We start from the raw sequence: 13313 nt of genomic DNA on the forward strand, positions 1-13313 counted from the left end.
CACTCCTTGAGATTCCAATAGTACAGGATCAATTTTTTTCTTCGCTTAAATATAAAAATATCACCACTTATGCGCATAGATGCAATTATCTTGAATTAATTTTTGACAAAGTTTCTATATTAGGGCTTTTATAGGTTTTATATGTTAAGGGTGAACATTAGGAAACATCCTGTATTAGACATTAAGAGACTTCAAAACTCTTTCAGGAGATTTTAGGAGAGGTTGGTGAAAATGTTCTTTTTATTTTTGATAAAATAACAATAGTTTTTATTTATTAATCCTTTTAGTCATACTTTTTAAATGTCAAAAAATATAAAGACAAAACAAATAGTTTCATTATGAGGACCACAATTCTTATGGTGATACTTGATAAAAATTTTGGTTCCAAAATATTCTAACCCACAAAGGGTTAACAAAGACATCTGTCTCAGAGGTCTTCATATTTAAGTATCATTTTTGTGAATTAACTATATCATTGAATATTCTTGAAATTTTAGGAGTTTTACTCATCAAACTCTACTGCTTTTAAAATCCATTCACTTATTTAAAGTGCAAAAGCATTTTACTAGGTTTGTTTCGATTTGTACTCATTATGGTACGCTTTTTAAAATGAAGTCGTAAACATCTGTAACATATACATCCTGTGAGATCTTTGACTTTCATTCATTTAATAGGGGAGAGGGGGGTCAATTGTAACATTTTTTACTTAACTATTGTTAACTAACAAAAAATCCAATATATTATTAGTATTAATTGACAGACGAGTAAAGTAGACTATCCTCTACTAGAAAAAAATAAATACCTTATTTAAAATGTTGNAAAACATAAGCATATAAAAAGAGAAGATTAAGAAACATCCTGTTTTAGACATTAAGAGACTTCGAAACTCTTTCAGGAGATTTCAGTACAGGTTGGGTAAAAATGTCCTTTTTGATTTTGATAAATTAATTCATTAGAATTATAATAGTTTTTATTTATTAATCTTTTTGATCAAACTCTTCAATTTTTTAAAAATATAAAGACAAAACAGATGAACATGTTCGTTATGAACATGTATATGAAGACCACAATTCTTATGGGGATACTTGATAAAAATTTTAGTTCAAAATATTCTGCCCCACAAAGGCTTAACAAAGGCATCTGTCTCTAAGGTCTTCATATTTAAGTACAATTTTTGTGAATTAACAATAGCATTGAATATTCTTGAAATTTTAGGAGTCTTACTCATCAAACTCTGCTGCTTTTAAAATCCGTTTACTTATTGAAAGAAATGTGTAAAATCATTTTACAAGGTTTGTTTAGATTTGTACGCATTCTGGTAAGCTTTTTAAAATTAAGTTGTAAACATATGTAACATATACATCCTGTGATATCTTTGATTTTCATTCATTTATTTCAATTTATATGCATTACTATTTAATTTGTATACATTTCAATGTTAGATGGAAACTTAGCTTTCGACAGTTAAGTCATAGCATTTCCCTGTATACGTTATTATGAATATTATTGGAAACTCTTTCGTAATAACATGAACTCGTAAAATGTGTAAAAAAAAACAACGAAAAGATCAAAAAATGAAAAAAAGGCATAGTCTGCCGTTTTAAAATACATTCGTCTCTTGTGTTAATCATGAAACAGTATTAAAACTAAAATATCAGCTGTCAGTTATTATTGAATCTACGTAAATCACTAAACATAATTAAAACAAAAATATGGAACAATTTATTTAAATGAATTATTTGCTTCGAAGCCATTCATGTTTACTCAATAGCTCAGTTCATTTCAGCTGCTCGTCATTTATGTGAGAAAATAATTTTCATGTGGAAATATGTAGACTTATGTATGTTTGAGCATTCATGCCTATGACTGCTTACTTGCTTGATATTTCAACTCTGTGTTGCCAACACGAAAAAGAAATTTATCAGGCTCCCTTGAAAAATCTTCCCACATACAAATTTTTATGTAATAAGAAAGATTTAGCTCTATCTTGCAAAATTATACATATTATTTAGGGCAAATCAGTATCGTCTAGAAATATTTATTAAATTCATTCCTTTGAGAAAAAAGAACATATCTTATTTTCTCTTAGAATACTGTAAAAGCTAATGCAAGTACTTATATTTCAAACTCAAAATGCCTCGGTTAACTTAATTTTGCTATGATTGTTAAAAGTGAAGTTGATAAAAGTTTCATAATCAAAATATTAAAGTTTAGAATGCTAAATACTTTTGTTTTGGCCATGCTTTCTATGGGATGGGTCTAAGAATTTGAGCGAGTAACAAATTAAAATTTAAGTAATGTCTTTTAAAAATTCTGTTCTAAGGGGCCTTCTATTTCCAGTTTTCAAATTCCGATTATTTTATTTCATTATATTTTTATTTTAAGTGCATGAAATATATTTGCATATAGGGTTAGTTTGTCGTATGAAGAAAAGAAATGAGACAGAAACAGATGACAGCTGATGAATTAACAGATGAAGAAGTTGAAACTTCCTTTATTTATTTACAATTTTTTATACATTTCACAGGATCACACAAGTCTCATTGCACATTTTTGCACTTTCTTTTAATATATAAAGAGAATCAACCTGGAATTTTGTGCACAAATAGATTTTTAGACTAAAAAACGATATAGATAAAAAAAATATTCTTTCTTAAAGAAGGATACTTTTTGTTGTTTAAAACTTCAATTGGAAACCAAATATGCCATCAATTTTCGCTAGTTGCTAAGCAACCAATGAAAAAAAAATAGTAAAAAAAAGTAAAAGATTGCACTATTTTAGGCACATATTTCATTCATAGTTTCGATAAGAAGTATGGTTTTTGCATCTTATTGTTATACAACAGTTTTAAGCCAACATCCTTCATTTTGTTCTCATTTTGAAAGAATCAAATTTTAAGTAAATAATCTGTTTAATGACTACTAAACCAGAGATCCAATCACAAAATCAATACAATTTACTAGGTCAATAATGATAACTAAGGAAAATAAACACACTGAAACTTTACTTTATTAATTCAGATTGGAAAAGCGCACAAGGCAACTGAAACCCAATTTGCATTATATAAACCAGAAATAAGACATAAATTCTTAATAATTAAAAATAATTAAAAAAAATATAATATATAAATGTGTAATTGAGTTAGTGTTTGATAAATGTGTGTTTGAGTCATGTTAATAAAATACACATATATATATTATATTTTTTTAATTATTTTTAATTATTACGAATTTATGTCTTATTTCTAGTTTACTAAACCAGAGGGTAATAGGTAAAAACCAATTTGCAAATGCTGAGGAAAAGTGCTTTTCTACGAGCTGCTGATCGTACAGGAAATAAAGATAATGTGTACCCATTTAAAATATGATTCAATGATTTTAGAATAAAAATAATTTTAATAAATTTCTTGTCATAATAATAACTGTTATCATTAAACTAATTATCCTCCCAGTTGGTTAGGTTAATTGTAGTTTTTCAAAGAAGGCTCTAAAAACCATTTGAGTGAATTTAAAAATATCAAATTTCTCATAGTCTTTTTGGCGATTTTTTTTTTGGCCAAATTATTTTCAAACTTAATATTGGTTAAGAGAGGTTGGATTTATTTTTGGTTATGTTATCTCTCTATAAATCGCCAGCTTTGGATCTCTTCCCGTGCTCCTAACTGTCAGCTAGGAACAGTTCATTTACATTACATCAATTCGGAATTATTGGCGACTGAGGGCCCCTTGGGCTTTTCAATCATAACCGTTCAATATCTATCTCAACAGAAATCCCATTCATCATGAGTTTATAAGTAGTTGTGATGAAAACTTTTTGTGATCAGTAGACTGTGTGGTGGCTGTTATACTAAAGCTTTTATAAACTTTTAAACCATGTCGACCTTTTAACTTTATAAATCAAACATTCTCAGAACAAACATAATTTTAATAAGCAGCGAGCACCCTTTTTTATTTATTTTTTTATTTTTTACAAACGAAAATTTATTTTCAAAAACAACCACTTTGCTCTTCTGGAATTCAAAAATCTGGAGCTTGTATATTTCCACCTTTATTGATGAAGAAAAATCATTTTTGCATATATTTCTCTCAATGGAGCTATATATATAAGAAAATATCTTCCTCTTTTGCTTTTGAAAACAATGTTCTGAAGAAAGAAAAGCAGAGGATGGAATGAATCTTTCGCGATCTTAAACAAACAATCGACACTCGATCGTCTGCTTCCTTGTTGCTCCTCCTCCTCCTCTTCTACTGCCAATTGATATAAAAATGTCTCTTCTTGGCCTCTTCTGGGTGATACTTTACTCGGAATGGAGAACCCTCGTGTGTCCATGGCCTGTGGCAACAAAGTCCTTGCTGCCAAAGACTGTAACACACAAATAAAAAGAAAACATAAGCATATAAAAACGGGATAAAACTAATAAACAAATAATAAAGCAACGCTGAAAAGAGGAAGTTTATTGCTTTTTGAATCCCAAAAATAGAATCTTTTTTTGACTTTTCAAACAAATTTATACTTACGACGATGATTTTATTTTCTCGGTGAAAGATACACTTCAGAAAAGTTTAGAATGAAAGCACCAAGTATGAAAGATTGTTTTCAAGTATGCAATAGTTTTAAGTTTTAACTTTTTTTCTTTTCTTTTTTTCAGTTTTACTCCAGAATAATTTTTTTTTCTGTTTGAATGCAAATGATTTTTCTCGTTGAGATTTGTAATAAGTTAAAACTAAAAGCGTAGTATACTTATTTCTACCATCTTTAGACAGTATACATAAAAAAATTATTTATAAGGCATTGTCATTATTGATACATGCTTATACCTAATATGTAGGATACTCACTAAAGTCTTGAACAACCCTCTCAACTGTCAAATAATTTTAGTTATGGCTAAAAAAGTGGCGTCTAGGTATAGTAAAGTGGCTATGTACTGCTCGATAAGACTCCTTACAGTACCAGTAGGAATAAACAATTATAGTCAGTCAAAAATTAGTACTTAAGAAAAAACAAAACTCCGTCAAAAACTAACGAAGCACTACTAAAGAAAGTGGGATCTAAAGCATAAAAACATGTTTAATCGAGGGAGGAGTTGAAATGCGATTGTTAGAAGCAACCCCAAGTTTCATCTGGCAATCAAATTTTTTCTTATGTTTTTCATTTCTGTTTCATGGCTGGTGACTGAACAGATTTTCCTCATTTGAGTATTAATTTACGAACCCGAATGTTCATACTAGTAATTATTTATTTCTAGACAAATTCTAAAAATATGTGTTCAGAGCAATTATGAAAACACTATTCATTCCTATAAAACGTTCAACATGCGTATGAGTGGTAACATGATATCAAGAAAAAAAAAATCCATGTGATCAAGCTTTGTCCTTTGTTATTTAGCTTTTCATACTATTCTGATGTTCTAACATACAAAAGACCTTATTTTACGAGAAATGCATATTTATCGGGTCCTTCGAATCACGTCAAAGTCGTTAATGGCGTCAAAAGCTCATTCTTTTACTTCAAAACAAGACGATGTTTTCCCCTTTTCTCAACTTTTTTCCGATTCTAACAATCTAATAGAATATTAAAAGGGCGTCGTCGTTCAGAGGAGAATCTTTAAAGACATAAAAAGCATAAAGTACCAAAGATATTTTTTGTTCCAAAAATTAACAAGCGATATGGCCTCGAGATTATATTTTTGGTTTCTCAAACGACATTTAGAAATGTGAAACAAGAAATTCTGTGAGTAAAAGTAACGTCTGCAAAATCAATAAAATAAAAAAAATAAAACGATTCGTTTTGATCTCATAAAAATAAAGTATGAGATTTTTTTTCGAAAGGGGAACTTTTTGTACTATCACTGTCAACTTTCTTTCACTCATAAATCCTCTATGAATAATTTATATAATTCGAGAACCCATTCCTATACAGAATTATGGAGTTTAGGAAAAGTTATGTTTTCTGCTTTCTTAACTTACAACCAGATCTTATAGATAAAGGTAATTTTTTCTTACATATTTATATTTTAGAAAATATATATCGATGCCAACCGAACATTGGTTGTAAGCAATCTTTTTTTAAGACCATGTTTATGAAGGCATCATTCAATCCTTTTCTTTTTCATTTCTTATCACTTTTTCGGGAATTTAAAGCGTTTCATCTTCAAGAACTGTTGGAATTTTTTCGTCGTAAGAAAGTTTTCTCTTATTATTATTGTTTTCATATAAATATTTATTGAATTCAACATTGAAATATCATTCATGATTGTCATTTATTATAATAATACGATGTTGATGAATTCGATGGCAGAATCATAATTTTTTTTAATCGAGATGCAATGTAGAAGTGGAAAAAAAGAACATGCTAAAAAGCTTTTAATAAACTCTTAAATTTCAGACTTTGTAACCATGCTATGCTTAAATATAAGTACAGAACAAATTATAAAATAAGATTTTTTTAGAATTATATATTTTTACTTATAGCATTCATTCACGAAGCCCTATGGTTGTCTCTCATTTACTTTTTGCTCTTTTTAAAGCAGATGCTTTTCAAATAAATAAAATTTTTTCATGAAATATATAATTTTTACATACGAACATTTTGTTAATATGTTAAAAGTAACAAAATGAGCGATTACTCGGATCTTAAAAACTTGGATCAGTACTCGAAAAAAAGAACTTAGCCTGAGGAATACAGATTTTATAAATCAACAAAAAATAAATTAATATTATTTTTACTCGTTAACAAGACTTATATCATTATAACAGTTCACTATAACATAAAACAGCTTATATCTCTTTTGAATCTTTCATATTTTTAAAAATTTCGATATAAATGTTAATATTTATGTCTGGCAAACATCTAATCCTTTTTTTATTATATTCATTCATTTTTATTATTATTTTAACATCAAGTCAAACTTACTTTAACATCAAGTCATCAAGCTTATAAAACAAAGATCTCGAGGAAGCGTATAAGTATAGATTTTTCTACAACAATGGACAAATAATTACTGTNATAAATTAATATTATTTTTACTCGTTAACAAGACTTATATCATTATAACAGTTCACTATAACATAAAGCAGCTTATATCTCTTTTGAATCTTTCATATTTTTAAAAATTTCGATATAAATGTTAATATTTATGTCTGGCAACAACTAATCCTTTTTTTATTATATTTATTCATTTTTACAATTAATTTTAACATCAAATCAGACATGAGCTTATAAAGCAAAGACCTCGAGGAAGCGTATAAATCTTGATTTTTCTACAACAATGGACAAATAGTTATTGTTTAAAGTAAAAAAAAGTTGAAAAAAATATATGTGACTCATACACCTAAAATTGTATTTTTCAAACGAACTGAAATTTAAAAAAAAAAAAATGCGTGAAGTTTATTAATAAAAATGGCCATTTTAGAACGTTAAATTTCAACTTAATAGCTACATTTCATTGATTAATAAATCCCAACAAATTGCATTTTCTACAAGTTTAATAGTTGATAATTCTTGAACTTATAATCGAATCTTATTTATTTTATTCCATCATACTCTACGTACATTTTTCTACGCATTTTTAAGTTTTTAAGTTTCATAGCTTTTGCGAAGCGAAAGAAAATGAAACTTAAAGCAGAAAAGTGGCACAAATCGCAGTAAAGCACTTAAAATCACAATAACTTTTAGTCAAATTGAAATTTAGAGAAAAAAAACGTGTATTAATTCAATAAGCAAAAATGACTTTTTTGGCAAATCAAATTTTGATGCAGTTTTCCTGCCGCATGCTGATCGGACCGCATGTTATTTTTTAATTTAAATTTAATGAGTAATAAATCTCCAACTAATTATCATAGGTTGGATTTTTTTTATTCTATCGCACTCTCAATACTTCGTAATTTCAAGTTTCGAAGTATCATAGGTTTTGCACAGCAAAATATAGTTGAACATCAAAACAGCGGTTAGGGATGATTGCGATTTGTTATTACGGAGAGAAAATACTCAAACCCAAATATAGTAATTTGATTGAGTAAGAATGCTACATGTTGGGAACAAAATAACTATAGATTAAATCTTGCTCAGATAAACTCTCAGGAGGAAAAAAAATATCGTTTGTACAAAACTCACGATCATGAAATAAAACAAAAATGACGGTGGAGTCTCTTTATTACGACATCCATGGGCATCATCTAAAATAATTCGGTACAAGAAAACTTTGTAACTCAGAGTCTAGAGAATTCTAAAGTTAAAATACAAATTTTGCTACAAATGCTACAAATTTTTTTGTCGGTGGATATGATATGAATTTTTCATTAGAAATAGAGTAGATACATATTACAAGCATATCAAAATCGTTATTTCTTATTGTATCAATAAAATACTCACGAGGGAAAAAAATGCACGAATATAGAAAATAGTACCCACTAGTATGTCAGCGAAATCAGAGAAATTAAATTTTAAAAAGGCCGCACATTAAAAAATCGATTTCTGAGAACTAATCGACTAATTGGGTATAATATGAAAAAAACACAACTACTTCCACTTCGAAAATTTTACTAGGAATAATATTTACCTTTTAGTTTAATTAATAAAGTTTTAAATATGTTTTAAATATGTTTTAAATAAAGTTTTAAATATGTTTACTAAATTCATAAACTTAGATAAAACAACAAAATAAATTATTTCAAAAGGAACTAGGCTAATACATTTCCAACCTGGCGAGCAACGACTTGTAACAACACACTTCGTTTAATGTTTATTTGTTGCTAGAAATCTGGTTCGCAGAAAATGCTGTTTACCAGTTAAATTTAGGTCTAATTCAGGGGCTCTAAGTAGGAGTAACACGACCTGTGACGCAGATTATAGTATACCCAATTTCGCACAAATTTTGTATTTTGCCATGCAAAATTACTTACTTTAAAATAATGTAAAAATTTGCATACCTTACAATTCAAAATTTTCAGTTTTTAATTAAATAAAATAATTAATATTTAATAAAAGTTATTTTTGCATGGAATTACCTTTGGGTAAGCGAATTTTATAATTGAAATTGTGTGCAAAAAATTGTTTAATTCAAGAAGTTCTTGAGACATGATGAAATAAGCAAAATTTTTTTATGGGGTCCCAACTTCGGATCGCTCTCCTATGGGAACCATATATCCCAGAATGCGGCTAAACCCTATATTTTGAGAGTCCGAAATCCGAATCCATCTTATAAAATGTATTTTATAAAGAGAAGGTACGTTTTTGTGTCTGATTTCGTAACTTTAAATATCGTCTGCACAAACTAATTAGCATATTTTATGTCACTCTCTTGAACCATTACAATAGAGTCCTAGAACGTGAAGATCCGAACATTAGATCCAAAGTTATTCTAGATGGTCCGTTTATTTTTTGTGCATTGTATCATGAGTTTACATTGTCTTTCATTTAGCGGCTTTAAATTTTCAAGAAATTTTTTTTTTCGCATTTTGATATTATTAAGTAACTTAATTCATTCAATATCTTTAGGTAACTATTCAGGTAAACTAAAAATTGAGTCGGGCACATTTTATCCCATTTGGAAACCTTGACCTTAATGAATGACCGTTTGTTTTCGTCATTTTCTTGGCCTTTGTCGTTTTCCAATAACACTGTTCAAAATCACCTGTATAATATGAAGCGTTCACCTGTATAATATGAAGCAGTTCTTTGTCCACTTGTAAACAGTTAGTTACATCATCTGTTATTTCATGAATATTTCTACTTATAATAAAACACAGTCTTTCAATTGCAAATTTTTTCAAAAATTCCATTGAAAATTGGAAAGATAAACGTCTGAACATTTTGTTACAGACAGACGACCAAATCATTTAAAGAAAAATATTTTGAATGGTTTTACCTTCCTAATAACAATGTCACTCTTGGAAGAATTTCGCTATTTAGAGACTTCGTTGTAGGGAGATTCTACTGCTACATTTTACTGCCATGATAGTTTGACCATATTAGTACATATTTTAAGAGAGTGCCATTTTTTTAACTTTTTCTTTTGTGCTTATTCTACATTTTGTCTGTTCTTGTCACAGAACACTATTTTAAATCACTCGCATAACATCAGAACCGTTGGAATTTCGATAGAGTCGAGTATCGTTGGAGCTCGAAAATTCAAACATCGACTACGAGGATCAATTTTAGCCCTCCATTCAAAGAATCATTTAAAAACATTAATTATTACGTTCGACTTTGAAAAATTATTTTTTCCGCATTAGTTTATAGCATTAACCATCGTTATAAATTAAGTTATTACCGATTCTGTTTAAGATTTTATCACACGTTCTTTAACGAATAATTATTTTTCCCAAATTCAGTGAGCAACGTGTGTGTGAATCGGTGCTACGTCATCGAATTAGCATTCCTAAAGTCATCTGAAAACACGCGTTTATTTTGTTTATAGCTATGATTTAAAAGCGTGTTTCTAGGGGAAAAAATATGGTGAATATTTTTTCCGAAGAGCCCTTAAATCCAAGGAAGAAAAAGTATTGGATAAAATGGTTTTAAAATTTTTAAAAGAACAAGAATTTTTCCATGCTATATTTGTTTACACGAAAAGGAAACAAATAAAATATTGCATGTAACTTAAAAAAGAATACGAAGAAATACGAAATATAAGCATGAAGAAATATGAAATATAAATACGAAGAAATACGAAATATAAATACGAAAAAATTACAATACAATTAAATCGACATGAATCGTTTACGTTATTTGTTTACGAAAAACAATTACGCCCAAGATGAGAATTGCATCGATTTTGACCTTATAGAAGGTAAATGAAACGTCATATTCAAAAAGATCACAATTGTAACATTAATTAGATTCACTAAATTTCTCTTTTGTTTGCTTTACATACATACATACATACATACAATATCCATGACCACGAGACTTGAAAGAGCAGTATGTGCTTCAGTTAATTCCGTTTATATGTATTAAAAATAATTTCATTCATAACATTTTTAAACGGAATTAATAAATTCCTTTTAACAAAAATAAATTGCTCGATTCGACATACTTTTTCGGTAAAAGCTGCCAAATATTTAAAAGAGAAGATTTTCAAATTGATTGAACACAAATAAACCACGATCGATTTTCTCGAGATATTTAAGTTCTAGTCAACTCAATTTGTTTTTACAATGTTCAAAATCAAATAAAATACAACTTATTGTTAGAAAATATATCGTTTATTTCATTTAATGGCTCACATAAAATCACAGAAGAACTCAACAATATTCTCCTGATACTCAGCGTCCAACATATCGGACAGCATTTAGTATAATTTTAATACTAGAAGATAATATTTTAAAATCTTCTTTTCTGTTTGTATTGTCAATGGTCTATATAAAAGCCAGTGGATCAGTAAATAGACCGCTCACCTCATGGAAAGGTGATCCAGGTTCGAATCCCATCGGTGACTGGTAAACATGAATTATGCTTCCAGCAGGCACCAACCACCGAGGTGACAAAAAATATCATCAGTGGTAGACGGATCATGGGTTAGACTCTCCTCGCCATCGGGCTAACAGTGGAAAGTTTCTATGGTTTTCCTCACCATGTAACGCAAGGAAAATCATGTCATTGGTGAGGAAGCTATGGTGTCATTGATGAGGAAGACATGGTGAGGAAAACCATGTCATGAGGAAACCTCCTCACCATGTACAAAAATGTACTTTCTCTGAATAAACATACCGTTTTTCCAACGGATTCGGAATTCTGACCTTCATAATATAGGAGGTAGCAGCAATGTGAGAAATATGTTCCCCTTAGTTTGATTTGGAGAGAGATCAAAAGTTTGAACCCCTTAATGCTAACTTCACTTTTTGTGTATTTCGATAAAAAATAACTATTAAAAATGACTTTTAGTAATTTTTTTGGGGGGGAGGGGCGCTGTAGATACAATGTTCTTAGGGATTTTTATACTTTAGTATAACGATATTTTATTGATTGATATCATTCAAAGAAGCAGTTTTAAATTATCCGAGAGCTGAATAAAGTTAGTTTTAAAAACAAATGTTTGAAATTAGCTTCCAACCCTATGGCTTCATTCCAGAACAACTTTTTTAAGAATTCAATTTAAAAAAAGGAAAGAAATCTTTCTTTAGTTTTCAGGTGATTTTAATATTCTAAATCAAATACACTTGATTTTTAAATCATACTTAAAATCTACTTCGCACTTACGTAAAAAAATTTTCTTATAACGCCCTTTCTAAAAACTGGGTAAATGTTACGATATTGCGTTCACGTAGACTTGGTAAAAATTGTCCCCAAGCGTTCGAATTTTAAAAACTCAGTGGGAGTGTGCGTTACAGCCGATTTTTTGCAGTCTTTGATAGATAGAGTGTCAACGGTGCAAAGCGTGTGATTGCTACAAATGAGGCAAAACAGTGACTGAGATATGCGACATTTTAGTGAAAGTGTGCAATGAAGTTTTTAAGTAGTTTAAATGTTTTAGAGATAGAAAGGAAAATTTTAACGAATGATGACAAGAAGCAGTGACGAGGTGTGGTGCGACGATGCTTCAAAGGGCAATACCGAAAGAAGCATTTACTGATAGCTTCCAGTAGCTGTGCAACCTATGTCAATTTAAGTATTTGGACGATAATGGTGTTTACTTTGAATTACAGTAAAGGTTTTTTTTTTTCAATTTGTACTTCTCGTTCCTTTTGTTTTGTGAGACCATTCATCGAATGAATTTTTCGATTACACCTCGTTTAAAGTCGGGATTGCTAACGGCTTCCGTAAGAACAAGCTCTCTGATAAGAATTTTTCCTTCTTGTGAGATATACCTGTTGATTCTGTGACCTTTTTTGTGTCCTCTTGGGATGCGATAGAACCCGTAAAGCTGGGAAGACGAATATCTAAATGGGAACCCTTCTCCGTCACCATCTGTAACACAAGAACAACAACGAGGATTAAATTCGAATATTTAAACATTCTCACATTCTTCTTCAACACTACAACGCCCTAACATCGCGAACAATTTTCCTTATTACTGTGAACAGACAGAACTAAGGACAGTTCCTTCATTAAATTATGGTAAATATTTCTTTAGTTATTTTCTTTCTGTAAAATTCTAAGAAGTAGCTTCAAGCTAATAACGATTCTTTAGCACAATGACTCCCTCACGTCACAATAAATTCGCCTTCTTACAATGAACAGAAAGTACTAAGGATGTTTCGTTTTTTATACTTGAGCTGGGTAGACTATATTTGAGGGTGCCCCTTGATTCTCGCCAAGCTGTGATTGCGGTTAATCGCCAAGCTGGGCGATGTTGAAACCCAAGATTCTGATT

General features: G+C 29.5%; 1 protein-coding gene across 3 annotated transcripts in view; it reads right to left on the minus strand.

Moving 5' to 3' along the window:
- Positions 1-3934: 3934 nt before the first annotated feature.
- Positions 3935-13313, minus strand: part of LOC107436247 (popeye domain-containing protein 3-like) — a 28122-nt gene continuing 18743 nt past the window's right edge. For 2 of the 3 annotated variants that reach the window (XM_043043887.2, XM_071177382.1), the window contains 2 exons: positions 12808-12907; positions 3935-4363 (listed from right to left, as the gene is read on the minus strand). In XM_043043887.2, the coding sequence (XP_042899821.1) occupies positions 4299-4363; positions 12808-12907 (165 nt within the window). In that variant the 3' untranslated portion in view covers positions 3935-4298. The remainder of the gene's footprint in view (positions 4364-12807; positions 12908-13313) is intronic. The other variant, XM_071177383.1, reaches the window with a different exon arrangement.

This window comes from Parasteatoda tepidariorum, chromosome 2, assembly GCF_043381705.1.
Source record: "Parasteatoda tepidariorum isolate YZ-2023 chromosome 2, CAS_Ptep_4.0, whole genome shotgun sequence".
Classification (NCBI taxonomy): domain Eukaryota; kingdom Metazoa; phylum Arthropoda; class Arachnida; order Araneae; family Theridiidae; genus Parasteatoda; species Parasteatoda tepidariorum.